The 27,792-nt window shown below is 43.7% G+C and overlaps 1 protein-coding gene across 1 annotated transcript in view; it reads left to right on the top strand.

The window, feature by feature from the left end:
• Nucleotides 1–832: 832 nt before the first annotated feature.
• TPO (thyroid peroxidase) overlaps nucleotides 833–27,792 on the top strand; it is a gene marked incomplete at both ends in the record, with an annotated part of 82,703 nt that continues 55,743 nt past the window's right edge. Inside the window, 5 exons of the mRNA XM_080911921.1 lie at nucleotides 833–927; nucleotides 5,755–5,849; nucleotides 12,256–12,340; nucleotides 19,231–19,382; nucleotides 21,620–21,752. Coding sequence (XP_080768047.1) covers nucleotides 833–927; nucleotides 5,755–5,849; nucleotides 12,256–12,340; nucleotides 19,231–19,382; nucleotides 21,620–21,752 — 560 coding nt within the window. The remainder of the gene's footprint in view (nucleotides 928–5,754; nucleotides 5,850–12,255; nucleotides 12,341–19,230; nucleotides 19,383–21,619; nucleotides 21,753–27,792) is intronic.

Here is a 27,792-nt window from a genome sequence, read left to right as displayed (position 1 = left end):
CAGCAGCTTCATGACTTTTTCATCAATTCCTGCCTTCAGGTTTTAGCCCTATTTGAATTCCTATCCTGACTTCCTTCAGTGATGAACTATGATATTCCAGTGTAAGCCAAATAAACCCTTTCCCCCAAGTTGTTTCTTGTAACGGTGTGTCATCACAGCAGTGTTAACCTTAACTAGTACAGAGGAGATAGCAGGATAATGACACATTGCTATGACAGACCCGACCATGTTTTGTGGAAATCTGTGGAAGGACTTTGGTAATTGGGGCTAGAATGGCCATTGAGTGTTGAGAGCTCAGTGAGCTGTTTTGTTGGATCTTTGAGGATAAGAGTGTTGAGTACAGTACGGAAGATGGAGGCCTGACTTAGGATGTTGCAGATGGAAGCAAGGGCTCTACTGTGCCATTTTGTAGGAAGAAGCTATGGTTTCCGGTCAACTGAAGCTGAGGAATTGGTTGGGATTAACAAGAGACCAGACCACTGACACAAAACCTTTGAGTTACCAATACAGTTGTTGCTGGTCAGCTGGAGCTTAGCTGAGGCCACCATCACTGAGGTGAAATCTGCTAGATATTTCCTGAGAATCAGCACCAAAAAAGCTACATTCCAGAGGCAGCCAAGGCTGTACCTCGAGCTGACAGCCGATCTTGGTAGTGTAAGAGTCAGTCAGGCAGTACTGGGTTTGGTTTTGAAAGTATGAAGTGGTCACAGAGAACAGATGAAGCTCCGTACTGTCTGGGCCAGGAGAGGCCTTTGGAAAGGGGTAAAGATGCAGCCTCAGTAGCAATTGAAGGCTTGGAACTGAAGGAGTCACAGAGAGAAGCTAAAGCACCATGGAATGGCTAGGAGAGGCTATTGGTGAGAACACAGTTCAGTATTTTGGAGATGCTCGTATCATGGGACAGCCACCAGAACAGCAGCAACTGAGGTGTGGAGTCTAACTTAGAAGACAAGCGATGTGGTGATACAGAGCATGGAGCTGGAGGCGTGGCAAGATGCCTTTGAAACAGGCCAGAAAATTGTAAGGCAACCCATTTGGCCTTGATCTGATTGTGAATGTGCCCTGGTTCTTCCTTCTTGAAGTAAGAAAGTACTTAATGTGATCTTTTTTTTTGGAACCCCACAGTTGAAAGAATTGAGACTTTTAAAAGAAAAAAAATGCATTTCTACAGAGACTGGATAGTTTAAAGGGACTGAATTTTAATGTTTGAATTTATAAACATTATGAGACTTTTAAAGCTATTTATGTTTAGAGTATGAGATCTTGGGATGAATGAGAAAGAAAAGTTTTCATCTTAATGGTGATAAGTCTGTGTGTCGAGTTGACAAGGGGTCAATTATCCTGGATATTTTTATGTCAACTGGCACAAGCAACAGTCATTTGAAAGGGGGGGTTCTCAATTAAGAAAATGCCTCCGATGGTTGACTCTCAGAAGGGGGAATAGAGTATTGTCAGAGGTGGATGGTAGGAGAGAACTGTGTGGGAGAAGGGATGGCAAGGGGAATGGGGCAGAGGTGGGTGGGATTAGATAGGGACAGTAGGGGCAATAATAATAATCAATCAGTTGGGGGAGCAATATTAGGATGTGCCAGAGACCTGTGATGGGGGATGCTCCAGGGGGTCTGTAGGGACTAAGACTCCTAGCAGTGGGGGATATGGATCCTGAAGTGCCCACTTCCTGTAGCCAGGGACTCCCAGTAGAGGGATAAGGACAGCAACCCATCCACAAAATCTTCAACCCAAAGCATGCCCTACAAGATGTGCAGAAGACAAAGATAGAACAGAGAGGGAGGGGTGGCCAACCAATGACTGCCACAACCTGAGACCCATCCCATGGGCAAGAACCAATCTCTGATACTATTAGTGATACGCTGTACATTTGCAGACAGGAACCCAGCATTACTGTTCTCTGAGAAGCTCCACCCAGCAGCCAATGGAAAGAGATGCGAGACCTATAGCCAAATATTAGATGGAGATAAGTGAGTCTTGTGAAGAGCTGGGGGAAGGATTGAGGGTCCCAAAGAAGACAGGGATTCCACAGGAAGACCAACAGAGTCAACTAACCTGGGTCCTTGGGGGATCCCACAGACTGAATCACCATCCAAAGAGCACACAGGGGCTGGACCTAGGCCCCTGCACACATGTAGCAGATGTGCAGCTTGGTCATCATGTGGGTTCCCCAACAGCAAGAGGGCACTGTCCCTGAATCTGTTGCCTGCCTCCCTGTGCATCCTGTTTCCCTAAATAGGCAGACTTGTCTGGTCTCAGTGAGAGAAGATAGACTCTCCTCTCCCAGCAGCAACTTGATGTGCAGTAGGAGAGAACTTCCCCTTCTCAAAGGAGAAGGGAAGGGAGGAATGGGAGGAGGATGTGTGTGAAGGGGGTACTGAGAGGAAGGGGCTGGTACTGGGATATAAAGTGAATAAATACATTTAATAAAAAGAAAAATAGGAAGTGCCTCCTTAAGACTGGGTGGTCGACAAGCATGTAGGGCACTTTCTTAACTAGTGGTTGGTGGGTGAGGGCCCATGTCATCATCCTTAGGATGGTATTCCTGGGTTCTATAAGAAAATAGGACGAGCAAGCCACAGAGAACATGCCAGTAAGCAGCACTCCTGCATGACCATTGCATCAGCTGCAGCATCTAGGTTCCTACCATATTTGAATTTGTTCTCTGGCTTCTTCAGTGATGGACGGTGATGTGGAAGTGTAAGCCTCTCTGAGCTGCTTTCGGTCATGGTGTTTCATCATAGCAGTAGTGGCCTTAAGGAAGACACAATGGGAGAAGGGGACTAGGAAAAGATGCAGGGAGAGGATGAGAGGTAAGGCCAAAAAGAGATGATGAAAAAGGCATGTGAGGAGAGGTTGAGAGATGTGAAGGCAGCCTGTGGGGAGAGGGTGCATGGAAAGACTGTGAGGGGAGAAGAGAAAACATACAGAGACGATCTGAGGAGGGATCATGGGGAGTTATGAAGAGACATGAGGAGAGGCTATAGGAGCACACACGCAAGATGAAGCGTGTTTTAAGTGGATCCAACCAGTCCTTGCTTTTATACACTAAAGTGCTGTCCACACGTGGATATAATTTTTACTCATCACTATAATTTGATAAAAATGAAAGGAAACAAAAAAATGCAGCTATAGTTCAGAGGGAAAGTTGTAGTTTTTAACATTTACTGGGCTGCCTTCAAAGGAGTGGTTTTCCCTAAGGCACTCTGATTTGGCCTCAGGTGCCTTTGAAATGTGTTTACCGATGTGTGATAAGACTTCCGGGGCAACACAACACATGTCTACTCACCAAAATCCAACTTGGATCACTGGGGTTACTTGTAGAATTAAAGGTGAGGAGTTATTTGCAGGAGCAGAAATGACTCAAAGAGCTGCATGGGTGACAGCTCATGATCTGGGGACAGCCTGCAGGTAGCTTAGCCTGTTGGTGCCTCAGTTTGCCTTAGAGTTCTCTTTGCACTTTGGCTTTTACTGTTTCCTCCAACAGGAAGGAGGAGCCTGATGAATCTGTTCACTTTCAGAGATTGTGGGATCGGGGATGTGGCTGGCAAGGCGGTACGTCCTAATGAGACTCTTTATTCACCCTTTTAAAAGTAGATGTATTTCATTCGCTTTTCAGCCAGAAGAACCCTGGTATCTCAGGGATACACAAAAGGTTCCAGTTGCCATTGCCACTGGAGACCAGCAGAAGATACAGTCCAGCTGATGTCATGTGATTCATATCTCCTCCTTCATGTGGTACTTTAATTTATTCTATTTATTCTTTTACAGTTTCTCACATGTATTTTATATGTGTATGTATGGTGGTTTTTAATCAAAGTGCCCTATTATCCTCTCATTCCCTTACCCAGCCCCCACCAAATTTCTTCTTCCTAAGTCTGCTTTCTAATTTACTGGTGTGTGTGTGTGTGTGTGTGTGTGTGTGTGTGTATGTGTGTGTATATGTGTATGTGTGTGTGTCCTTGTCCAGTTGGTTCCATCATCTCAGAAAAGTGGAAGTGTTAAAGGGGTTAGTTTTAATAAGTTACTTCTTTCTCCGAATATCACACTTCTGTGTTTTATAAAATTAATGTGTTTATTTCCTTTACATCTGGAGTGAAGCTTCCCATCCCTCCTCTCCTCTAGTTCCTTGCCCTCACCTCATATTCACCCCTCCCCCTCCCTTTCTCCTCAGTGAAGGGGAAGATTTCCATAAATATCAATCTGCCTTGGCATATCAGCTTGCAGTAGAACTAAATGCATCTTCTCCTATTGAGGTTTGACAAAACAGCCTAGTTAGACAAAAGGAAGCCAAAGGGAGGCGACAGAGTCACAGACAGTCCCCGTTCCTGCTGTTAGGGATACCACATAAAGACCAAGTTGTACATCTGTTACATATGTGTAGAAGGGCTTAGTCTGGTCCATGAATGCTCTCTGGTTAGTAGTTTAGTCTCTGTGAGCCGCTATGGGCCCTCATTAGTTTCTTTAGGTTTTCTTGTGGTGTCCTTGACCTCTCTGGCTCTTTCAATTCTACCCCCCTTGCACGACATCCCCCAATCTCCATCTAATGTTTGGCTGTGGGTCTCAGCATCCATTCCCATCAGTTGCTGGGTGATGACGGTTATGCGAGGCTCCTGTCTGCAGGTACAAGAAGATATCAGTAACAGTGTCAGTGGTTGACTTTCTCTCATGGTGTGGCTCTCGAGTGTGGCCAGTCATTAGATGACCATTCCCTCCATGTCTGCTCCATCTTTATCCCAAACATCTTGTAGGCAGGACAAATTGTGGCTCAAAGCTTTTGTGGGTGGGTTGGAGTCCCCATCCCTTCATTGAGAGTCTTGTCTGGTTACAGGAGACATCTGGACTGAATGGGGAGGGGAAAACTGGGTGGGAGAGGGGGTCAGGTGGTGAACATAGATCAAGTGTGTGGAAGACAGAGGGAGAGAGAACTGGCGGAGTGGGGGTATCTCTGGGACGAACTGGAAGTTTAGGACAAGAGAAACTCCCAGGAACCTATATGGGTGACCCTAGCTAAAACTCCTAGCAATAAGGGATATGGAACCTTTCTGTCTTTCTAGGTCAGGCAGACAGAATGTCCTCTATGAGTGGCACATTTTTTTTTTCTGACCAGCCAGGACACATAAGCACTTGGCAGAAACACAATACTAAACAAACATAGAATGAAGCCATTCCTGTCTAAGCTTGAATGGGCATCAGAGCACGGAGTCCATTTATACGGTGGGTGGGTGACCAAGTCCCCAGAAAGTGATCGAGATTCACAGTTCTGAAGTTAAGGCCACAAGGAACACACCAAGCTGTGAATACCCTGCCTCTTCAGCTGAGAGAAGGAAAATGGTCAGGTTGTAGAACTTTTTCCCATGTTCTAAGAGAATCTATCATGAAATGTGTAAGGTTGTCTATGGGAGGTCATTATTGGGCTGTGTGGCAAATAGATGTTTTTCCTAGCGAAGCTTGGTGGGGCCCCATTCCCATTACTTCAGCTCACATGTGCTAGGACACCTATAGACCCATATTTACTATAATGTGTTCATCTCAGGATGTTGAGTCAGGGATCCTGATGAATAGGGGACCAGGTCTGATCAGCACTTCAGGCTGCCTGTGCATCTTTCTGGCTCTAAGGATAGTTTAAGGTCCTAAGATGGCAGCCTTGGACTTGAGACAACCCACCTGAGTACTGGATATTTATGATACATCCCTCAGTATTTTGCTGACTTTCTAATTATCTCTTCCCAACTTCAACTCCAGAGTGAGAACACTTGGAGCTATGGCAGTAACGCTGGTGGTAATGAAAACTGGAATTTTCCTCCCTCTCATCCTGAGAAGCAGAAATTTCTTGTGGGGTGAGTAAGAAATGATGTATGATCTTTTAGTTTTGTAAGATTGCTTTTCACACTCAACAGACCAAACATGTCACAGCAGTTGCTGAGAATCAGTTAAGACCCCTTTGTGCTTGTCAAAGAGAATAATGTAATTCTTCAGTTTAGAAGGATTAAATTATAATTCCTCCTTTAAAAGAACCGATTTTTCCATGATTAGAGAATAAATCATTTCATCTTATCTATACATATATCTTTTCTAAAGTTATGAGAATGTTTGTTTCTTTGTTATACAAGCATCTTAAATGCCTCTGGTAGAGTTTTTTATTTAGTTGTATGAGAAGTTATAGTAAGAAAGCTACTGAGATGTCTGGATTAACATAATCATTCTTTGCTATAAAGAAGAAAAAGAAAGGAAGAAAGGAAAAAAAGGAAGAAAAGAGGGGAGAGAAGGGAAGGAATGGACAAGAAAGGGACCTAGGGAAAGGAAGGAAGAAAGAACAAGTGGCCACCCTGAAAGCAAGCTTTCTGGTGGCAGGATGCTGGGAAAGGGCTCTCAGAAACAGCCCAGCCATTGAGACTTAGCATCCTCATCTGTACTCCGACATGTTTCTTGATAGGAGCTACATTCTGCCTAATTTTTCTGCCTGAATATCCTGACTGTATTGAAGTCACCCTGCTGCCTTCTTAGGCTCAGGAGCTCCTAAAGAAAGCATCCTTCCACCTTTCCCTCTGGGCATCCATACCGGCTATTCTGGGATCTGCAAAGCATTCTTTCTGATAGGAATGCCACTGCCTTTCCAAGTCTGGGTCTTCAACTGACCACCACTACAGGTATTCCTGGTGAGCATTAATATCGTGGGAATTGTGTTTCCATGACAACTAAAGAAAACCATAAGTGCTCATTTTAAATCTTCAAGAAAAACTAAGCATACCCCTTCATTCCAATCTTTCTAACATCTGGACCATGACAGGTGTTCAGCACACAAAAGGAAGTAAACCACTTTATCCTTTTGTTCAATAGTGATCAAGACCCTAGAGGAATAAAACAAGGCTGAAAGATGGAGGAGAAGAGTCTAGTCAAGAGCTTGATATTGCACCTGTCAGCTGCTCATAAAAACGTCTGCAGTGTGGCTTTAAAGTTTTGAAATTATGCTTCTGCTCTCCTCTCTTGCTCTCTCTTCTCTTGCCCTTACCCCCTTTGTCCCTCCTCTCCTCATTCTCTCTTTCCCCTCTCCACGTGCTCATGGCCAGCCTCTACTTTTCTACTCCTCTCTTCTCCCTCCATCCCTACCTCCCTTACTCCCTCACTCCCTCACTCCCTCTCTCTCTCTCTCTCTCTCTCTCTCTCTCTCTCTCTCTCTCTCTCTCTCTCTCCTCTCTCTCTGTCTGTGTCTCTCTTCCTCCCTCCCTCCCTCCCTCCCTCCCTCTCTCTCTCTCTCTCTCTCTCATTCTCTCTCCTTCTAACTCCCTTCCTCCCCCCTCTGCCCCAACTACCCTCTTAACTCCCCTCCCCATGCCTTGAATAAACTCTATTCTATACTTTAAAAAAGTTTTGGAATTATAATCTTTTCAAAAATGAGGACATGGGACATCTGTAACTCTGCCCACAGAGTGTTTGTTCTGTTTCTTGAAACAGGGTTTCAGTAAACAGTTCCTGTCAGGTTAGAGATCACCATGCAGAACATACAGACCTTGCTGCCTCTACCTCTGCCTCCAGAGTGCTGGGATGAGGAGCTAGACTTTCAAATCTGTAGTAGAAGCAACTCGTTGGCTTACATTTTAGTAATATACAATGATGTACAACATGACCTCCATAATGATAGTACACTTTGGAGTGCGTTTTACCATTCATTGGAATATTTTTCAGCTGGCTTATTATCCATCTACTCTACAGATTTCTTGGGTAGAAATCCTGCAGGTAGTGGTGCCACATACTGTTAGGCAAACACTGAAGAGGACAGAACAGGAGACTCACCAGGCTGAGGTCAGCTTTGGCAATGCCTTTAGTCTGGTATAGAAATGTCTGAAACAGAAAAACCAAAACAAGTAAACAGTATTTGCTCCACAGTGGTTCAATGTTAGGTTCTTTAATGTAAGAACATTTATCAGTTGAAAACTAAAAATCGGTGCCTTTGAACCAATAAATATTCAAATACCAATCAAAGGTATTTGAAACACAATTTTCATATGATCTATTTCACCAGAGACAAAATTAAATGTATCTGGAAAATGACAATGCAGATGACTTCTTTGTGCATTTGGGGGACATCAATGATACTTTGAGAAGCAAAGATATAGAGGACAACTCACACACACACACACACACACACACACACACACAGAGTTACTTTGTAAAGCCAGATGCCTCAAAGCACAGAGGAAAAGAAGCCTCAGCACCTGGAAATTCAGTACTGAAAATGGAAAAAAAAGGCTTCATTTTCTCCTAAAGTATACCCACAATCATTATAAATCTAGGGAAACTGCTCATTGTGTCTCTTGACAACCCTCAGTAGCACATGCTTCATGAAGTCCTGTGACTTCCTCTCAACAGACTGAGATTGGCTCCCAGTGTTTGTGCAAAATTAAGATCCATGCGAAATTATCTTTATGGTGAACTCAGCAGCTCCTTGTAGCTGTGAAAAGAAAATAAGATGCAAATGAACAGCGTGAGCAGGAAAGCTGCCTGCAAACCCTGAGATTGGGAAGCCGGCCTGGTGGGGGAGTTTGTTTAAAAAGGAAGCTGGCCAGCTCTGTTCCACTTCACCAGATTTCTGAAAACAGAGATCATCAAAACAGGATCCACTCGTGGCTCCAAGTGAATCCCAAGTGATCAGAGTCAGCCAAGGGCAGGGCAGAAGAGCCTTGGTCCTGTGTGGCTTTGGAGAGGAAGACATTGGCTTTCTTTCACGTCTTTTGCTTTGTATTTCTGAACGTGTTTGGAACTATGTACTATGTAGCCTGGTTTTTTGTCCTGACATACAGTATCTTCTTGTATAATGATTTCTTGCATTGCAGTAATGAATATGCGAGAGGTGTGATTCTAGAGGCCAGTGTGACTCCCAAAGCAGATGGCACTTTCAGGACATACACGTGGACAGCCAGATGACAGATGCTATCTCCAAGATAGGCAGTAAGAAAAGTTACTCTCTAGAATGTAGATTTCTGTTCTAGACAAACAGACCAAGTTGAAATTCTTAGGATTATTGACCCTAGCCTCAACCACAAGTCAGAGGTAGCCCGAGTACCTGCTGGGTGGATCTTGAGATGCAGGAAAAAAAAAAAAAAAAAAAAAAAAAGCCACAGGTCTTAGAGAAGCACTCTGTTTCCCCCTTCTGGCCAGAAAATCCATTTGCAAATCATCCCACCACTCCCTATCTGGAAGAAGGAAAGGAGGCTCCAGGTCGCTAGGCAGCCATAGACATCCAGGAACCCACATTAAAACCACAGCTGCCAGTTGCTATGTGCCTGGGGGCATTCCCCATTTATCTGCCTATTTGCAGCTTGTTCCCTAGTAAGTAACAACCTGTTTCCTTCCCCTCTCTTTCCTCTTTTTCCTTCCTTTCTTTTCAAGCCAATGCTCTGCTCCAGCAGCTCCCAAGGGATGCCAGCACACAGATCAAGGTCTGCTGGCTTGCCAGTTTTCTCTCTTGTTTATCCTTCCTTTGTCTAATTCATTCGACCCCAGAAAGTTCATCTAAGAAGGACGGAAGAGAAGATTCTCTCCTCTGTTCTGGATGAATGAGACACCTCTGTTCATCTAAACCATAATTAATTTCAAGTCTATCCAGTTCCACAGGGAGTTTGGCAGATCGTAGAAGTGTTTCTGTGGGAAATCTTTCAATAGAAAACCTTTTGGTTCGAAGATAAAATTTTGAAACAATCAAGTTTTCTTTAAAATTGGAAAAGTATTTTATAATATAGAAAATGGGAGCATAAGCAATACATGCCAATTTAAATATCAACTTAATATTGGTTAATAGCAAGAAATTAGTTCACTAGCAGCTACTATTCCTTGGAAATGAAGCATGCATACACACACACACACACACACACACACACACACACACACACACACACCATTTTTCTTCACAGGCAATTGTTCTATACAAGCATTTAGCTATCCCATAATGACAAGTTTCTACTAAGTCCTACTTCCACCTGGGTGCCAAAGAGGTAAAGACTATGGTCCAGCCCTCCAAGGTTCATAGTGCACAGGGCACACAGTGAAGGACTGGTCTGTTTCTGTTCTGCTGTATTCCACTCAGAGGGTCATTATTCTGCTAAGGACGAGAGAATGAGTCGGATAATTTAAGTCGATACATGGGGGAGTGGGTTGGAGGGAGTATACACAGGTATGTAAGGGTGTTTGTGCCCATGTGCCTGTATATAGAGGGTAGAAGAGGGCGTCTTCCAGTTTCTATTCTATCACTCTCCACAATGTTACCCTATGACAAGTTCTCTCACCGAACCTGAAGCTAGACTGGCAGCCAATGAGCCTCAGTGATCCTTCCATCCCTGATCTGTGCAGCATTGCAGTAAAAGCATGTGCAGACATGTCAAACCTTTTCCCTGGATCCTGGGATCTGAACTGAGGTTTTAATGCAAATGTTCCTATATCCACTAATCCATTTCTTTAGTGCCAGATGATGATGCATTTTAAAGTAAGGGGGAAATCAAGCTATCATATCTAGAGCTTTGAAAATTAAACCTTGTCCTTGTAGATTGTGAGGGTCTTAAAGTCCATGGAAAGGAGTGTGGGTGTCACTCTGTGGGCATCAGGTCTTTGTACTATGAGGGGAGGCACAATCCAGCAGCTCTATATTTACAAAGCCATCCGACCTACGCTTTACATCCTGAGCCATAGGCAGCAGGCAGATGGATTAACAGACACCCACGGAGAGACTGAGACACCATGCTATTCTAACAAGGACACATCTCCTAATTCTTTCCAAACTGTTCTAATAACTGACCCAAGCATTCAAACAGAGGAGCCTACGAGTACCATGCTTATTCAAAACATGACAGAGACCATGAATACTGGTTGGAACAGAAGAAGTTGAAGAAGAAGATGAATATTTGGGGGAGGATAAGAGAGAAATAAAAGCCAAAAAGCCAAAGATGCCATGGAGGAGGAAGGGAAGAGAACCCAAGAATCAAGGCTGGCACAATAGGACCATAGACAAGAGATCTGGCATTCTGTGGGCCCTCTGGATTCAACAGGCTTGCCACAGAGAGCCCTACAGTTTGTCTATAAACAGAGCCAAGAAATTACTATTCTCACTGTGAGAGCACTGAGCAGGATGTAGCATTCCAACTATGGAAAAACTCTGCTCATTAAGGTCAAAGTCCACCATGACCAGATAGCCCCTGGCTTAGCACATTATGGGAGACTCCCTTCATTGGTGGGTTTTTCTCCTCTGAACTTGTTCAGGGAATTCTAAGTCTCCAAGCCCACCTCTACCTGAGGAATGTCACGTAGCCTCAATTAGTTCATAAGACCAATTTCCTTTCTCCTGACAGAATCTGTTCAGCCAGCACCTGAGATTCCTGAAATACTTCCCCCACGTTAATGAGACATCCTAAGTACCCCAAAGTCCCCAGCCAATGACATTTGCCCATCCTGGACGTCCCTGTTTTCAATCCCTTAAAACTTTGTAAGATTTCAATGACCCTAAGTTGATCTGCTTTCTGACTGGTCTCAGTGTGGCCATTCCCCGTACATACTCACAGGGCTTCTGAACTGCCTCACTCCTACATGACCTCTCTCTGTTCCACGTCTCTGTTCCCACTGCCCTTGTGGACCAAACCTGACAATGAGGGCAGGGAGATCCACACCAACATCCCTCAGCGATGCCATCTTACCACAGTATCCTGACCTTGGAACCCACACATATAGCCTCCCTGCTAGAAGGCCAGCAATGCCAGCTCAGTCTAAGAAGAGTATTTTCCCAAGCTGGTAAGTTCAGGACCACAGCTGACATTGGGAATGGACATGAGAATTGGTTATAGAATGATAGATTCAGAAGGAAACTGAGTAGGCATACTGCCTCCCCCCATTGGAGACTGGGGTAGTCCTTTGAACTTGTTATCTTCAGGGTCTCAGACAGCTTCCCATCATCCAGTTTCCCCTCATACTGTTTCTTTTTCCTTCCAGTATCAAAGGCAGATGCTGTCAGCTGCTAAATGTTGCAAAATTCTCTGATTGATACAGTTTCTGAAATAGGCAGTTATGTAGTTTACTTTTACACAGTTTGTTTCAATTTTACATAGGGGTTAATGCTCAAGAGAGTTCCAATAAGCGGATCATTTCTAGAGATCACAAGACTGTCACTACACCCTCTGCACTTGAGGAAGAAAGCAAAGGCTGGCAGAGTTGCTCCACTTGGGGGCGGGGTCTGTTTTAATGGTGATGTGTTTTATAATCTAGAGAAGACTATGATGTCCCGTGTTATCAGTGCTGTGGAAACCAGCCAGCTCCTGGTGGACAATGCAGTCTACAACACCATGAAAAGGTTAGTGACGGTGTTTACCACAACGTTCATTTGTGACAGTAAGTGACAACAGGGTTCACCATGACAACCTTTTGCAATTGAGGCATTGAAGCTCATGATTCATGGTTTTGGTGGGATTGTCTGCAATGAAAAGACAATGCTCACTCTCAAAACTCTTCGCTCAGAGAAAACAAAAATCAAAAGCTGGAGGTCTAATCATAGTTCAAGATGCCATGATGTCAGTCTGAAACTCAGACAGGAATAACACTAGGACACTTTACAGAGAAAGGGGTGCTGCACACTCAGGCTTGGTGCCTAGCCACTGTAATGTTACTATAACACTCCGTCAAGCATAGAACCAGAGCCTCAACCTGCTCACCACTGGATCCCGGAATAATGGGCTTTATATACTAAGTTTTAATTTAAAACTGTTTTATAATCTTATCACATGTGTACATCTGTTCCCCACATGCATGTCTAAAATTCATATACATGCCTTGGGCCTGCAGTCAGCATAAGAGGGCATCAGATCCCTAAAAGTGGATTTACAGACAGTTACAAACCATAGGGTAAGTACTGGGAATCTAATCTGGGTTCTCTAAAAAAGAAGTCAGTGCCTTCTGAGCCATGTCTCTGATCCCTGGTATCACAGGATTTTTTTTCTTTTGTTAGATTTTTAAATTTACATTTTAGATGTTATCCCCTTTCTCAGTTTCCCCTCTGAAAAATCCCTATCCCATAGCCCCTATCCCTGTTTCTATGAGGGTGCTCTGCCACCCACCTACTCCCTCCTACCTCCCCACCCTGGCATTCCCCTAGACTGGGGCATGGAGCCTTCACAGGACCAAGGGCCCCTCCTGCCATTGGTGCGCAACAAGACCATCCTCGGCTACATATTCTGCTGGAGCCATGGGTCCCTCCATGTGTACTCTTTGGTTGGTAGTTTAGTCCCTGGGAACTCTGGGGGATCTGGTTGGTTGATAATGTTGTACTTCCCATGGGGTTGAAAACACCTTTAGCTCCTTCAGTCCTTTCCCTAATTTTTCCATTGGGGACCCTATTCTCAGTGCAATTATTGACTTCCAGCAACCACCTCTGTATTTGTCAGGAAAGAACTATATCAGGTTCTTGTCAGCATGCACTTCTGGACATGAGCAATTGTGTCTGGGTTTGGTGATTGTATAGGGGATGGATTCCCAGGTAGGGCAGTCTCTGAATGCCCTTTCCTTCAGTCACTGTTCTATATTTTGTCTTTGTATTTCCTTCCTTGAGTATGTTGTTCTCCTGTCTAAGAAGGATTGAAGCAGCCACACTTTGATCTTCCTTTGTCTTAAGCTTTATGTGGTCTTTGAATTGTATATTGGGTATTCCGAGCTTTTGGGCTAACATCTGCTTAGCAGTGAGTACATACAATGTGTGGTTTGTTTGTTTGTTTGTTTGTTTTTGTTTGTTTGTTTTTAGTGACTGGGTTACCTCACTCAGGATGAAATTTTCTAGTTCCATCCATTTGCATAAGAATTTCATGAAGTCATTGTTTTTAATAGCCAAGTAGTACTCTATTGTGTAAATGTACCACATTTTCTGTATCCATTCCTCTGCTGAAGGTCATCTGGGTCCTTTCCAGCTTCTGGCTATCATACATAAGGCTGCTATGAACATAGTGGAACATGTGTCCTTGATAGAGCATCTTTTGGGTATATGCCCAGGAGTGATATAATTGGGTCCTCTGGTAATGCTATGTCTAATTTTCTGAGGACTGATTTCCAGAGTGGTTATATCAGCTTGCAACCCAACTAACAATGGAGGGGTGTTTCTCTTTCTCCACATCCTCATCAGCATCTGCTGTCACCTGATTTTTTATCTTAGCCATTCCGACTGGTATGAGGTAGAATCTCAGGGTTGTTTTGATTTGCATTTCCCTGATGACTAAGGATGTTGAACATTTCTTTAAGTGCTTCTCTGCCATTTGATATTCCTCAGTTGAGAATTCTTTGTTTAAGTCTGTACCCCATTTTTAATAGGGTTATTTGATCCTTTGGAGTCTAACTTCTTGAGTTCTTTGTATATATTTAATATTAGCCCTCTATGGGATGTCGAATTGGTAAAGATATTTTCCCAGTCTGTTAGTTTTCATTTTTGTCCTATTGACAGTGTCCTTTACCTTACAAAAGTTTTGCAATGTTATGAGGTCTCATTTATCAATTCTTGGTCTTAGAGCATAAGCCATTCTTGTTCTGTTCAGGAAATTTTCCTCTGTATCATATGTTGTAAGCTCTTACCCACTTTCTGTTCTATTAGTTTCAGTGTATCTGGTTTTATGTGAAGGTCCTTGATCCACTTGGACTTTTGCTTTTACAAGGTGATAAGAATGGTTGGATTTGCATTCTTCTAAGTGCTGACCATCAGTTGAACCAGAACCATTTGTTCTGCAGCAGGAAATAGAGCCAGGTCTAAAAGCTGACAAGTGTGAATAAGACCTGCTATTAGTCATGGCTGGGCTACATAGGAGGTAGCTCCTACTAAACACATTTTGGCAACTAGTGCCCTTTCTGGACCTATAGGAGTGAAGCCACCAACTCCTTGACTCTTTCAAACCAAGAATCCTCGGTAGACCAAGGAAATGAGGTTTCCCAGCTCAAACTTTCACTTGAGCATCTGCAGAACCAAACATATATCCATATATTCATTAGGTGGTCCTCTATCTCTATCTATCTATCAATCATCTATCTATCTATCTATCTATCTATCTATCTATCTATCTATCTATCTATCTATCTATCTATCTCCCATTCTCCCGACTGCTCCTTATCTCTTTATCTCCTAGCCCCCTCCTCCTCTCCCTCTTTCTCTGTGGTTCCTAAGTTCAGCCCTGCAGTGGGGTTGTGGGACATGCTATTGGGCAGGCAAAACACAAGGAAGCTGCCAGGCGTTGTGCTTTAGGGACATGCCTAGACACCACACAGTCTAAGTTGTAGGAAGCCAAAGTTGGGGTTTTCTGACTCTTAGGCACCCAGTCACCATAGGGATGTCACACAGAAGACTTGGGAACAAAGGATCAGGGGTCCACGGGCCTGGGACGAGGCTGGGACCATTGGGGATCCATTGGATGAAGACAATTACAAACCTAGGGCTAGAGAACTATGGTTTATCTCATCAGCAAAAATATTTGTGATGGTCTAAAAGTTGAGGGGCCTTCTATGTGAGACAGGTTGCAGCTCTATAAAAGAAAGCATTCTTCATGTTTCCCATGGTGGTTTCAATAAAAAAGACAACCCATGTTTAGCCATACCGTTTATTAGATGTTCATCCTGGAAAACGGATGTGTACCAACTTCTCAGGGTGGACCAGAGATTAAACACCTTTTGCAGGGAGAAATGACCAGGAAGGGAAGCTTATTGGCTAAAGCCTCAGGTTTACCTCATTAGCATGGAGAACTCTGTCTTGGGCTATATGATTAACCTGGGGAATGCAGGCATGTGTTCTAAGACAGGAATCTGGCAGGGAGCAGGGACGCACCTACTATCTCAGGTGGATACCGAGTGCTGGAGTCTCAGACCTGTTCTCCATTACCAAGTTTCCTGACACAGTCCATTGTCCCACACTCTTCCTTCCCTCCAGTCCAGAATGTAGATTGACTAATTTCCTTATTTTTTCTCAGCTGAGAGGCAGTGGGTCTAGGGAAACAGGAAGCTGTAGACAGCACAAAGTACCATAATTTCTGGTTCACAGTTGCTCATGGGCTCCAGGATATACTCATCTGGATGATTTGAGTCCAGATGTGTGATATCATCTCAGTGTGCTGACACTGAGATAGTCTAGGTTCTGCCTGGCAGCAGACTCAGAAGCAAAGGGCATAGGATGACTTATTGAACACAACACTGTTGCTCTGCATTCTCTACTCCTCAAACACTCGGGGGACTAAAGAGAACATAAATCTGACATGTGGCTCTCCTCCTTGCTTTTCACATGAGGAATGCTGAGCCAGCTAAACCAGAAGTTCCCGAAATCTGAGTATATAATCGATATCCTTCTGCAAATAGGATACACACCCCTCATTTAACCCCCTCCCACTCCCTGCAGCTGGAGTGTTAATGAGCCCTACAAAGTGGCTGCAGACCTTCACGGTGATTAGAGGGTTAAATCATGGAGACTTCTGTTCTGCACTGTGATTGGAGGGTAAACAGATGGAGCTGTCTCTTCTGCATCGCCCTGGGGAGAGCAGCAGACAGACAGCTGACCAGGCAATTGATACATACCTCTCCAAGGCCCTAAGATCACAGCATAGGGCATGGTAGTGAGGTAAGCAGTAGGCAGGACCAATCCTCTTGAAGTGTGATAGCTAACAAACCAGAGGAAGAGATGGGCACTGATCCATGGTAATGACCACTATCATCAGCAAGCTATAAGGACTAGAATGTCAAGTCTAGGGGTCTAGGCACCAGGACAGCCAGTCTCCAGTAGCTGTCCACCTCAGACAGGGCAGAATACTGACATCACCAATCAGCCAACCAAGGGTTCATTTGCTGCATCCAGATAGGACTCCTGGACATCCAAGAAGCTCTTCAGATGCTGATCTCTAGTGGCTTTCATTTCCCTGTTTGACAGCAGTGAGCAACAGTTGTGAGCTTATAGAAGCAACTCTAAGTGTCACCCTTTAGTGTCACAGTCCCTGTGAGTCTCAAGTATTAGGGCCCCAAGTCCTATGGATGTCCCTACCAGGCCTAGAGCTGTAGCCATTTAGCCTTTGTCGGGGACTAGTATTACAGCCCTCCGCCTAGAGTTTAAGACCCTTAACTCTAAGGAATTGACAGCTCTTTGAGACTATTCCAGCAGGCAGGGCCTATAGGTTCTCTTCTCTGACATCTCACAGCCTGCCCTTTCTTTGTCTCAGCTCTCCACTGGCTCATCAGCTTCTCATCTTCCCTTCTGATTTCTTCGTCCTGCTGAGCTGCTCTCAAACTGTTGAGCTGCTTCCTTGGCAGTCAGGGTCCTGGCTACTCAGACCCTCTTCAATACTAGCACCAGTCGCACCCATCAAAGCTTGTGTTTGGATCCATTGTGGCCTTGTCCCAGTGCCAGTCTAATGAGATAAGAGATGTTCTTCCCTAATGAGATAGAAAATGTTCAATAAGGCTCATGGAAGCAAACAGCCTGGGATAGACCACCTTGAGGAGCTGGGATGATTTGCAAAACTGTGGACATTGGTAAGGTGTCTATGGTGTATTCGGGCTATTAAACTGTCTTTTTTCTCAAGGCAGCTAGAGAATCCATCAACCACAAATCACCTTGCACCCAAAATATTTGCCTGTTTACAAAGAGGAACATCAAAAGGAGTGCTCACAATACAGACATTACAACATCACATTTTTCCTGTTAGCAACGTCCTCTGCCCAAATATACTTTAGAGAAATAAATCTTTAAAGGCTGTGCTTCTGTCTACCATTGGCTCTTCAGGAAGATGTAGCCCTGCTAGCGGTGAGGGACAATAACCTCCACTTCTGAACTGGGGTCTCCTGCCCCTCTGCCAGTTCCCATGAAGCTTCAATCAGTGTATGTTGTAATTAACAACCAAAAAACCCATCTCTTCAAGGCTCAGGATGTCATCGGATATTTTTACTCGCGTGTCACATTTTATCATGGACATTGGTGGACTGAGTCACTGGTTTCCCATCTATGTGAGTTAGGTGTGTTTGTATCTCAACGTTGTTGCTGTCACTCACGCCTACCTTGCGAAAGCTAAGTGACTCACATAAGTTAAGTGTTAAACTCCTCATCTGCATAATTGTCATAATTACAGTATTTATAGCTTGAGGTTATTAAGTTTCCTTCGTATTGTGTATCTCTGGGTATGCAGCATACTGTTTGGATACAAACACAGATAAATAAGATTACAACAGACACTGTCTATCACCTAAAGTGACTGGTTGTGTTCTGTGGTAAGAGCAGGAAGGATCTCATCACATTTTTAGGCTACAGTATAACGTAACTGCAGAGAAGCCCCTGGGATATGGTTTTTGCTCAGGAGCAGTATGTATGTATTTTAGGCTATTACTGAGTCATGGAAAGACACAACATTCTGCTTATTCACAATCTGATAAAACTGGAAAGAGGGCTGCTTTTTCCAAAACCATAGTGATATAAACCTGGGTCCATCTGGGAGAGTCGACATCAGGAAAGAACATTTGTAACAGCTTCAGGGCTCTGTTTGGCCTCAGATCCTCAGAGGTCAGAATCTGGAGGATTTGGTGATTCTCCTTAGTCCAGTTAAGACTCTGACCTGTAGTGACCTCCTGGCCCAGGTTATGGTGAGAACCTAAAAAAAAAAAAAAAAAAAAAAAAACCCAGTTGAAGAGAATCTGAGATAAGGATGCATTTAAAAGAAAATAATGGCCATATTCTTCCACACCCAATATTTATACCCTCTAGTTATGCTTTGTCCCTTTTACTGAACTGAGCAGTTCTGTGGCTCAGAACTAACTAGGCTTTTTCTTTGTGTGGTTCACAGTTAATTGTCTGGTATATGCAGTCACTTAATATGTGTTCTTTTGATTTATTTATTTTGTCTGTATTATATGTGGTATATGTATTAATGATAGGGAAAGGCTGGATGGGAGAAATTCATATGCATATACATGAAGAGGCCAGAAGTCAACCTCAAGAACTATACATCTTATATTTTGAGACTTGATCTCTCATTGGAAACTGGGGCTTACCAGTGAGGATATGCTGGAAGGTACCCAAAAAAATCTACCTGTCTCTGTCTCCACAGCACTGGGCTTACAGGAACTTAATCACTATGCCCAGATTTTCTGGAGGTCAAATATAAGTACTTACATGCTTGTTCATCAAATACATTTGCAAACTGAGCTGCCTCTTGATCCCTGTTTAACTTATGACTTCTTATACTCTAGAAACCGCAAGAAAAGGGAAGTCTTTTCTCCAGCCCAGCTTCTCTCTTTCTCTAAGCTGCCAGAGTCCACCAGTGGGGCTATTTCCCGAGCAGCAGAGATCATGGAAACATCAATACAAGTCATGAAGCATGAACAATCACAGTTCTCCACAGGTAAGCAGCTGCATGCCTCTGTCTCTGCTTAAATCCATTCCTAGTTTCTTATTTTTTGTTATTCTGGGAAATACAGTGTCTCCCATAATCAAATTCTATTTGGAGAAGCAGCTAAACAGACTCTAATTTATGTTCTAAAATACATTGGGAATTTTCCTATAGCCTTCCCACCTAGTGAAACACAGGGAACACATTCACTCATAAGGGCTTTCTGGGGAGACATTCATTCGGGTTGTGTCTTGTCACAGCAAGCAGAGGACTGGACAGGACTCGCAGCTTCCCAGTTTGTAACCAGGACCTTCTGACTTAGTCTGTTTTCCATAGAATGTAACAATCCAAGGGCTTTTCAAAAATGAGACTCATGCTGTCACTGTCCCCTCTCATGGTGGCCACAGTAGAGTATATTTGAAGAAAACAGAAGCCAAATTAAAGCTTCCATGACTATGGTGCCACACTCAGAACTAAGCTTTCTTCATAACAACCTCAGTGAGACTTACTTTCAGTGCAGTGCTATGAGCTGTTTGATCTCTTAAATTAGTCTGGTGCTACTTCATCTGATGAGATGAAGTCATTTTAAACTAGTATTAACCACAATTCTCAGATCCTACACTGAATAGTTAAGTTTGACTTTAACAGCAACCATAAAGTCACTCTGCAAAAGGTTTCATTTCAGACCACATAGTGGAAAGACCTTTCTAATTACATTGCTCCCTATCCAGTAGTGACATCAGCTCAGACACTAGTAGAAGTGATGGTGGGGTGACCTGTCCTGAGGATGGGATCCTATTGTCATAGGGCTCTCAGTCCAGGGAGAACACATTTCGAAGACAGGCCATAATGTGAAATTGGTAGTGAAAAATTCCCTAAAGAATATGTTAAATGTATTTACATTATAGACTCAGTCACTCTGGAGCATTAAAGATATAAGAAAGGTGAGCCAATGCAAACAGACTTCCTGCCATGCCTGCAGAAACAATCAGCAAGTACACTGGGAATAGGTAGCAGGTTGTTCCTGAACAATGGCTTGTTGGCCAACAAAAGTTCAGTCACCCAAGTCTCTTTACCAGACTTGATATGCTGTGCTTTAGCAAATAAGGGGCACATGGCCCTCATACAGCTGTACCATTGTCGGGTTGCTCAGTAAGGACTGGGGCGGAGAACTCTTCTATTTGAAAATAGGATGCATTTCTGTTGGTTGTGTTTTCTAGTAAGACTCTCAGTTTCTTTTGTATACATCCATCACAGTTTTATAGAGTCATCTTTGAGCTCCCTCGCCTTGATTTGCTGACTAGCATAAATAGTGACAGAACTAGGAAGAAAAACAGTAAATATAAACAAAGGAGACCGCATTCGGAGGTACTAACCCAGAGAAATCAATAGGAGGAAAAAAAATAAAGGCTTTTTATAGCAGAAGGAATGAATGCTATTAGCAAGCTCAGCCAAAGTGGGTTTCTGTGGGAGGATACACATATCCTGTCTGAGTGCCCTCCTGGGTAATTGTGAGATGGGAATATTTTGTTGTAGAGATAGAACAGGTTGGTTCCAGCGATGTATCTTGTGAGGTGGGAGACAACTCTGACTGCTGACTTGTCTTCCCAGGGCTAAATGGCTCTTGGGTTGCTTTTCAGAATCATCAAGAAGCCAAAAAGTAAACAACCCCCCCTCCATGCACACTCCTAGCAATGAAGATGGTTAAGGGACTGAATAAAGAAGCATAGACTAAGAAGGAGATGGAGGGTTTCCTCAGTGCACTGACTGAGGCTGCACACGAAGCCCTGACTTAGATGTTGAGGCTATGTCTGATACAACTGTTGGAAAGATACTTTATCTGGTATAGATGCCACACATTCTGCTATGTCGAGAGACTACCTTGCATAGTATATGGATGCATCACCTGTCAATTACGAAGCCTGTGGCCTATGGCATAGGCAGGAAATGGGAGGTGGGCAGTCGGGAGATGAAAGATACTGGGATAGAGCCAAGCATGGGAATATCAGCCTAGGAAGATATGAGGAGATGGATACGTGATACCTGAACATAGATAACCAGCTATATGGCAGAATTTAGGTTAAAATATATGAGATTTTTTAAATTTATGCGAGTCAGAGATGAGCCTAGCTATATGACCAAAGTATTTATAAATGTATTTTGAGTCTGAGTCTTATTTCTCAGAGCATGGGGCTGGGAAGAAGAACCAACTGGACCTAACGTCAATACCGATCTATTGTATTTTACAGATGCACTATCAGCAGACATTCTGGGCACAATCGCCAACCTGTCAGGATGCTTGCCTTTCATGCTGCCACCGAGATGTCCTGACACCTGCCTGGCAAATAAGTACCGGCCCATCACAGGGGTGTGCAACAACAGGTACTATGTGAAGACCCTCTGTTCATCATGAGCCTCTCAAGACTAGATCATGACCACAAGCCATTGTGAAGTAGGCTCTAGATCCATGACCCGGGACCACCCACCCCTCTGTGTGTCTCATTATCTCACACTCCAACTATCTGCCTCATGTTGCTCTCTACACTCCCGATAGAGGAACAGAGGGGAGATGTATTTCTCTATCTCATCCTTATTTTCCAAAAAGTACAGAATGGATTATCATCACCTAATATCCCAAGCCAGATACTAAACATCTTTGCTTTCTCCAAATCTCCTACATAGGTGTGTTATACCAGGTCTATCTGCTTCCTCCCACCTTCCTGACTGATGGAAGAATATGACCATTTGCCCTTGTGACATGTAGCTCCTGCTTCCCTTTATGTATGTGCCCTAAGTCAGACACAAACCATCACAATGCCCCTTTCCTCTTTGTTGGGGGTTGGTCTGGTGCTGCTTGTGTTCATATGCTAAATTCTGTACCCAAAGATCTGGTTGCCCCAAGAGGAGCAAGTTTTCATATACACAAGTCTTTGTTGTGCAAACCTTACTCCCCAATTTAAAACTATTGGTTAAACAAAACTGACAGCAGCCAATTACTGCAGGGAATTGAGGAAGGTAGTGTCCAGGGAGAAGGAGAAAGGAGAAAGAGAGAGGAGTACAGAAGGGAAGACTGGGAGAGCAGGAGGTCTCCACTAGCCATGATGGACCAGCTGCATGTGCCCAAGTGAAATGCCTCCCCAGGACACCAGACTTATGGAGCATAACTAACCCAGGAAGATGCAAGCAGCAAGGATTTGGGAAGCAGGGTTGGGAAAGGAGCCAGTCTAGTATTAAGAGAATTAGATTGGGGTAATCCCCAAGTAATTACACAGAGCCTAATAAATAAATCATAGTTGTGGTTTCATTCATTGGAAGCTAGATGGGGATAAGCTTAATTCTTATTAATTTATACATCTTGCCCTCACTTAGCTTCAGAGCAAGATTCTAGCTCAGTCTATTCTTCCTGGGCTTCCCACCTAGTCCAGCCAGACAGTTATATCAATGCTTTGACTACTTCCTTCATGTTTCTCCATTTTAGCCCTTCCCTTTACCCTCCCCAATATTGTACCTATATACTGAGGGGCGCATAACCCTGCCTTGATTCTAAACACGTGCTGCATATCAAGGCTGGGTAGAGCTAGATGAGTATCCAAGAAGTGTGTGGGATGAGTATGGTAAGGAACACTGTGGGAAGCAAGCCCCTTAAGGAAGATACTGTATACTCTGACAAATCTCTTTTGGGGTTCTTTCTGCTCAGCTGCTAGTAGATTCCAGCTCTTTCTTTGGGTTCTTCCAACCACCAGAATGTGCCAGTGTTGGGTAGTTTGCACATGTGCTTGGTGTTACTTCCCTGGATTAATTTGCTATATCCAAGACCTAATGTTACCACACTACACACTACAGCTTACCTTTTCAACTAGGCAGGTCCCTCTTACCGGGCTTCTAACTACCTCTATCAGAGTCTGCTTCTGTAATCAGCATGGAGTTTCAGACGGAGCTGCTTCTTGTCTTGATTTGACACATCTACCCTGAGTTCCGCAGTGTGCCTCTCCACTCCCAGGTCACTACTTACCCAGGCAATAGCAGGATGCTTCCTTCTTGGCCATTCTCTTTAGATTCCCAGTGAGCCTCAGCTTCAGGTACACTTCAGTCTCTATCTCCAGAGCTGGTCTTGCATCTCTTGGCTGTATATCCAAGTCCCGGTCACTGTTCTACAGCCTTGTCCATCTTTTTCCAGCCCATAATTCCCACTGTGTGTATATGAGGGATCTCTCTAGAATTCCCACTAGCCTTGGCAAAACTTCATGATCTTGGCCCTGGAGACTTCACCTGGTATATCATCCCCTCATCTTTCAGCTCCTGTTAGAATAGTGACTACTGCTTATTATCCTGGCTATTTTCCTTCTGTGGGTCATGCTAAGGTTGTCTTGGGTTTTTGTTTTTCCTGTGGTGATGGTAAAATACCTTGACAAAAATTGAAGGGAGAGAGGGTTCATTTTGATGTACAGGTCTGGGCTATATCATTGTGGAGAAGTCAGTAGGACAGGATCATGAAGCAGCTGCTCACGTTGTACCCCTGGTCATGAAAGAAAACACTGAAGAGTGGTTGCAGCTTGGATAGCTTTTTCCATTTTATTAATCCAGGATGCCCCGCCAAAGGAATAGTCTTACACACAATTAAGGCGGGTCTTGCCATATCAATATATTCTCTACTGGCATACACAATAATGTACCAGATAATGCTAAATTCTATAAGATTGATGATCAACACTATCAGAATGGGCTTCTAATCTGTCATGTTACCTGTGGGTTCCTCATTTGGTAATTTTGTGACATTTGTAGTGGGCATTAAGGGGAGGTGTGTGTGTGTGTGTGTGTGTGTGTGTGTGTGTGTACATAAATGATGTTCAGTGTATTTAAAACATTATTGTTTCTATGCTGCATTGTATTAGTACCTTATCCTGAACCATGGACCTTCATGTATGTGAGACTTCATTGCTGAACTCTGGCAATTATGGGAGAGAAGTATACAATGATCCCAGAGGTCATAACCATACTAGGAAAACAGATGGGATGCAACAGAAGCGACCTCTGTCATATGCTAGAAGCCAGTGTGGATCTTACTAGCAACAAAAAAAAAAAAAAAAAAAAAAAAGCCACACTGGCTTATTCCATTCAAGGAGTTAAGGGCTTGTGGCTGTGAGGAATGAAACAAAACAGAGTTCTTTCCCTAGTCACCATCACCTGTAAACATGACTTTGTTTGGAGTCTCGTTTTGATTGTCAGTAGGTTCTTGCTGATCTGATTGCTGTTGGCCTCTAGAAAACACCAGCTGTGTGCCCCACTGCCATTGCTCCCTCATTCCCCCAGCAGAAGCTCCACTGAGTATCAGCTATTCCCTTGACAGAGCTGCTTTGGTTACAGCCACTTGGCTACAGCAGTAATTTCTATCCCTGGCCCTTGTTTCCTTCCCTAAAAATACAGCCCTTAAGTATTACTTACCAGAGAGCTTATACTACAAACCTGTATCCTAAGGAACTAAAAAGTGTACCACAAAGGCTGGGCTCACCCTTAAGCAACTTCCCTGTGGGCAGATGTTAGAGATTTAGAACTGCCTGCTTAGAGGGATCCTGAGACTAAGAAGATGGAGAAATTCTCAGCCCTTTGATCCAATAGTTGCCTTTGCAGAACTGTTCCTCAGACCTGGGTATGTTCTATCCACCCATGAGGCTTTTTCTCCCACCCACACTAACATCTTGTTACTGAGCCTTTCTCTATGTGGTGGTTTATTATCAGGAGCCTTCTGATTTATTCATGAATCCCTAAGGAAGTAATGACTGTTTTTGACACCCAGGATTTATAGAACCATATCTGCTCCTATACCTAACCCCGTGTTGGTTGAGTATAGGAACCTACCAATGGAGAGCACAGATGTTCTTTCATGTTTTAAAACAGTCTCTGGGAAGGATTCTAGAAAAAGAAAGGCAAGCTACCTAAGATCCAACTACATACTGAAGCTCTTGATATACTTCAATGGGCAGTGGTCTTACACTGAAGGGTAAAGAAAAGGCCATAGTAGAACAGGTAAAGGTGATGAACAGGATGTATGAACATTCTGCTCACACATACATGCTTGACACTGTGGAGGGATGCCAGGCATAAGATGGTTCAGGGCCATGTCTCTGTCCTCAAGACTTAAACATATTGTTTGGCTGAAACAGATAAATCATGTACAAGTACTATGTTAAACAAATGCCTCCCAGAACACAGAAGAGGCATGAGGACCCCAGATACTTGAAGTGAGGTCAGCCCTTCTAAGAGAAATAGATTAAGCAACAACCCATGTTCATGAGATCTTGATGCTCTTTGGCTGCCTTTCTCTGCTTTATATAGTCCATGACCCCCTGGCTATGGGAGTGGTTCCTAGAAGGAGACATGTCTACCTATTTCAAAAGACAGTCTTATGTTTAAGAAACTAAAAGGAAAGAGGGGATATATGAAGCCCTACACAAAGCAAAGGAACATCAAGAGTGGGACCAAGAGCTCTCTCCTGCAGGTGGAAGCAGGCATGGGTAGTACTTCTTAGAGAACAGCCTGGGATCCAAAGCTTGGCCCTTGATAAACAAGCATGACCCTTCCAATACACGTAGTAACAGATGGGAACAGGGCAGCCCTGTGAGATCATGCTCAAGGCCTCTGGAAACATACACAGATGAGAATGTGACTCACCCTACCAATCATATGTGCCCTCTGGAGCCCAGTGATAATTACTATGACTGTCCCCGTAAAATGACTCTTCTGCATTTAACATATTTGCTCTTGGCCCCAGATGTGAACCTTAAAATATCCCAACATAACTCAGCATGCTTTTCCAAGGAGAGCAATTCTAGAAGGTATCCACAGTAAGCAGGTGACATGACTGATCTTAGGGTATTCCTGCATTTCGGAGTTAAAGCAAGCTTTTTGGCCTGTGTAAAGTCCTTGATGAGCCCTGATGTCCTAGGTCCTCATGGTCTGATTACTCCCTCACCAGACTTGACTCAGGGTAGTCTAACCTTTGCCTATATAACTGTGCCTGCCACTCAAAGACTACCATGGTTAGCAAAGGGCAAGCCCTACCCAGGGCCAGCATATTGGCTTCCCTACAGGTACTCTCTCCTCTTCCTCAGGGACATTCCTGTTTAACCAAGTCTAAAGATATAGAAATAATCCTTAGGGGAAATGATAGACTCTTGAACAAAAAGTTGACTGTTGTATTTCTGTTTCCAGAAGAACTCCCAACTCCATCTGCACACAAAATGTAATGTGTTATAGATTTTTCCATAGTCACTCCCTGATAGTTAAATGAAACTTTGAGTTTGGTTTCCAAATACATTGTGAAATAACCCACTTCCTGATAACTGAGAATTTGAATTGAGACCATTCCAGAAGGACTAGCTAGCAACAGGTGCAATGCTCTGAGGAGGCCTGATGGTTTCTGTGTGTCTACATGCACAATAAGTCCTTCCCCTAGATGTGTGTCTTCTGCACATATATTCACAGGCACCTTTAATCCCTATTTTTATCATTTGGTTTTAACAGAATTCATGAAATTGTGATGATATCTTTTGAAGCTTTCTTAGGAGAAATTAACACGCTTATCTCTTTTGGGAAAAGTCTATGCATTGATAGTTAAGCTGCTTTAAACAATAGTTGTTACAAACATGAGCCCATGCAGAGTCTAAATCATACTTTAAAATTCAAGAAGGAAGATATCACTTAACAAGGTGGAAACTAGGTATTAGAAATCGAAACAAATCCTCTGGGTTATGTGGGAGATCAGTACACCCCTAACAAACTCATTAACCTTAATGGAAAAGGAGAAGTTGATGCTGGTATCCTGTAGTACTCTCAGACAGACGTGGGTACCAGTGGCTCCAGGAGAGAAAGATTTAAAACTCTTAAAGAAGGTCACATTTACAGGAAAGCACGCTCCCATCTGAGAGACCTCAATGTGCTTCACTGCCCACAGCAATGACAAGCCCACCTCCAAGATCATCTCCAGTGAAGCAGCTCTTGCCAGAGTCCCCCCCCACCCCTTCTCATTCCTCAGGGCCTGCTTTTGGAAGTGTGGTAAAATGCATGGATCACTCTGGGACCGAATGACAACTGAGGTGTGCTGAGCTGCTCTGTGGGTGCCTGCCTTATGCAAAGTAGCCACCTTCCTCATCCCAAGCTGAGAAAGCAGCATGCCTACAAAAGGAAAGCTAATCTTGTATATGACCCAGGGCTATTTTTTTCCTATGCGTTGGGGCTAGGTAAATAACCAGAAAAACAAATCAAATGGTATCTCCCAGCACGACAGCGTCCCTTTTAACCTGGAGATATACGGGCTTCTTCCTTGTTAGCATGTGGAACACTGAGGTGACTAAATACCTAGTACCTATGCCTAAGTCCAAGTCAGGTCACTGGAGCTCTGATGGAAGAACAGTCATCACTTCTC

This window comes from Micromys minutus (genome assembly GCF_963924665.1).
Source record: "Micromys minutus genome assembly, chromosome: 1".
Classification (NCBI taxonomy): Eukaryota; Metazoa; Chordata; class Mammalia; order Rodentia; family Muridae; genus Micromys; species Micromys minutus.
The sequence above is the reverse complement of the archived record's forward strand: the minus strand, read 5'-3'. Positions and strand labels throughout refer to the sequence as shown.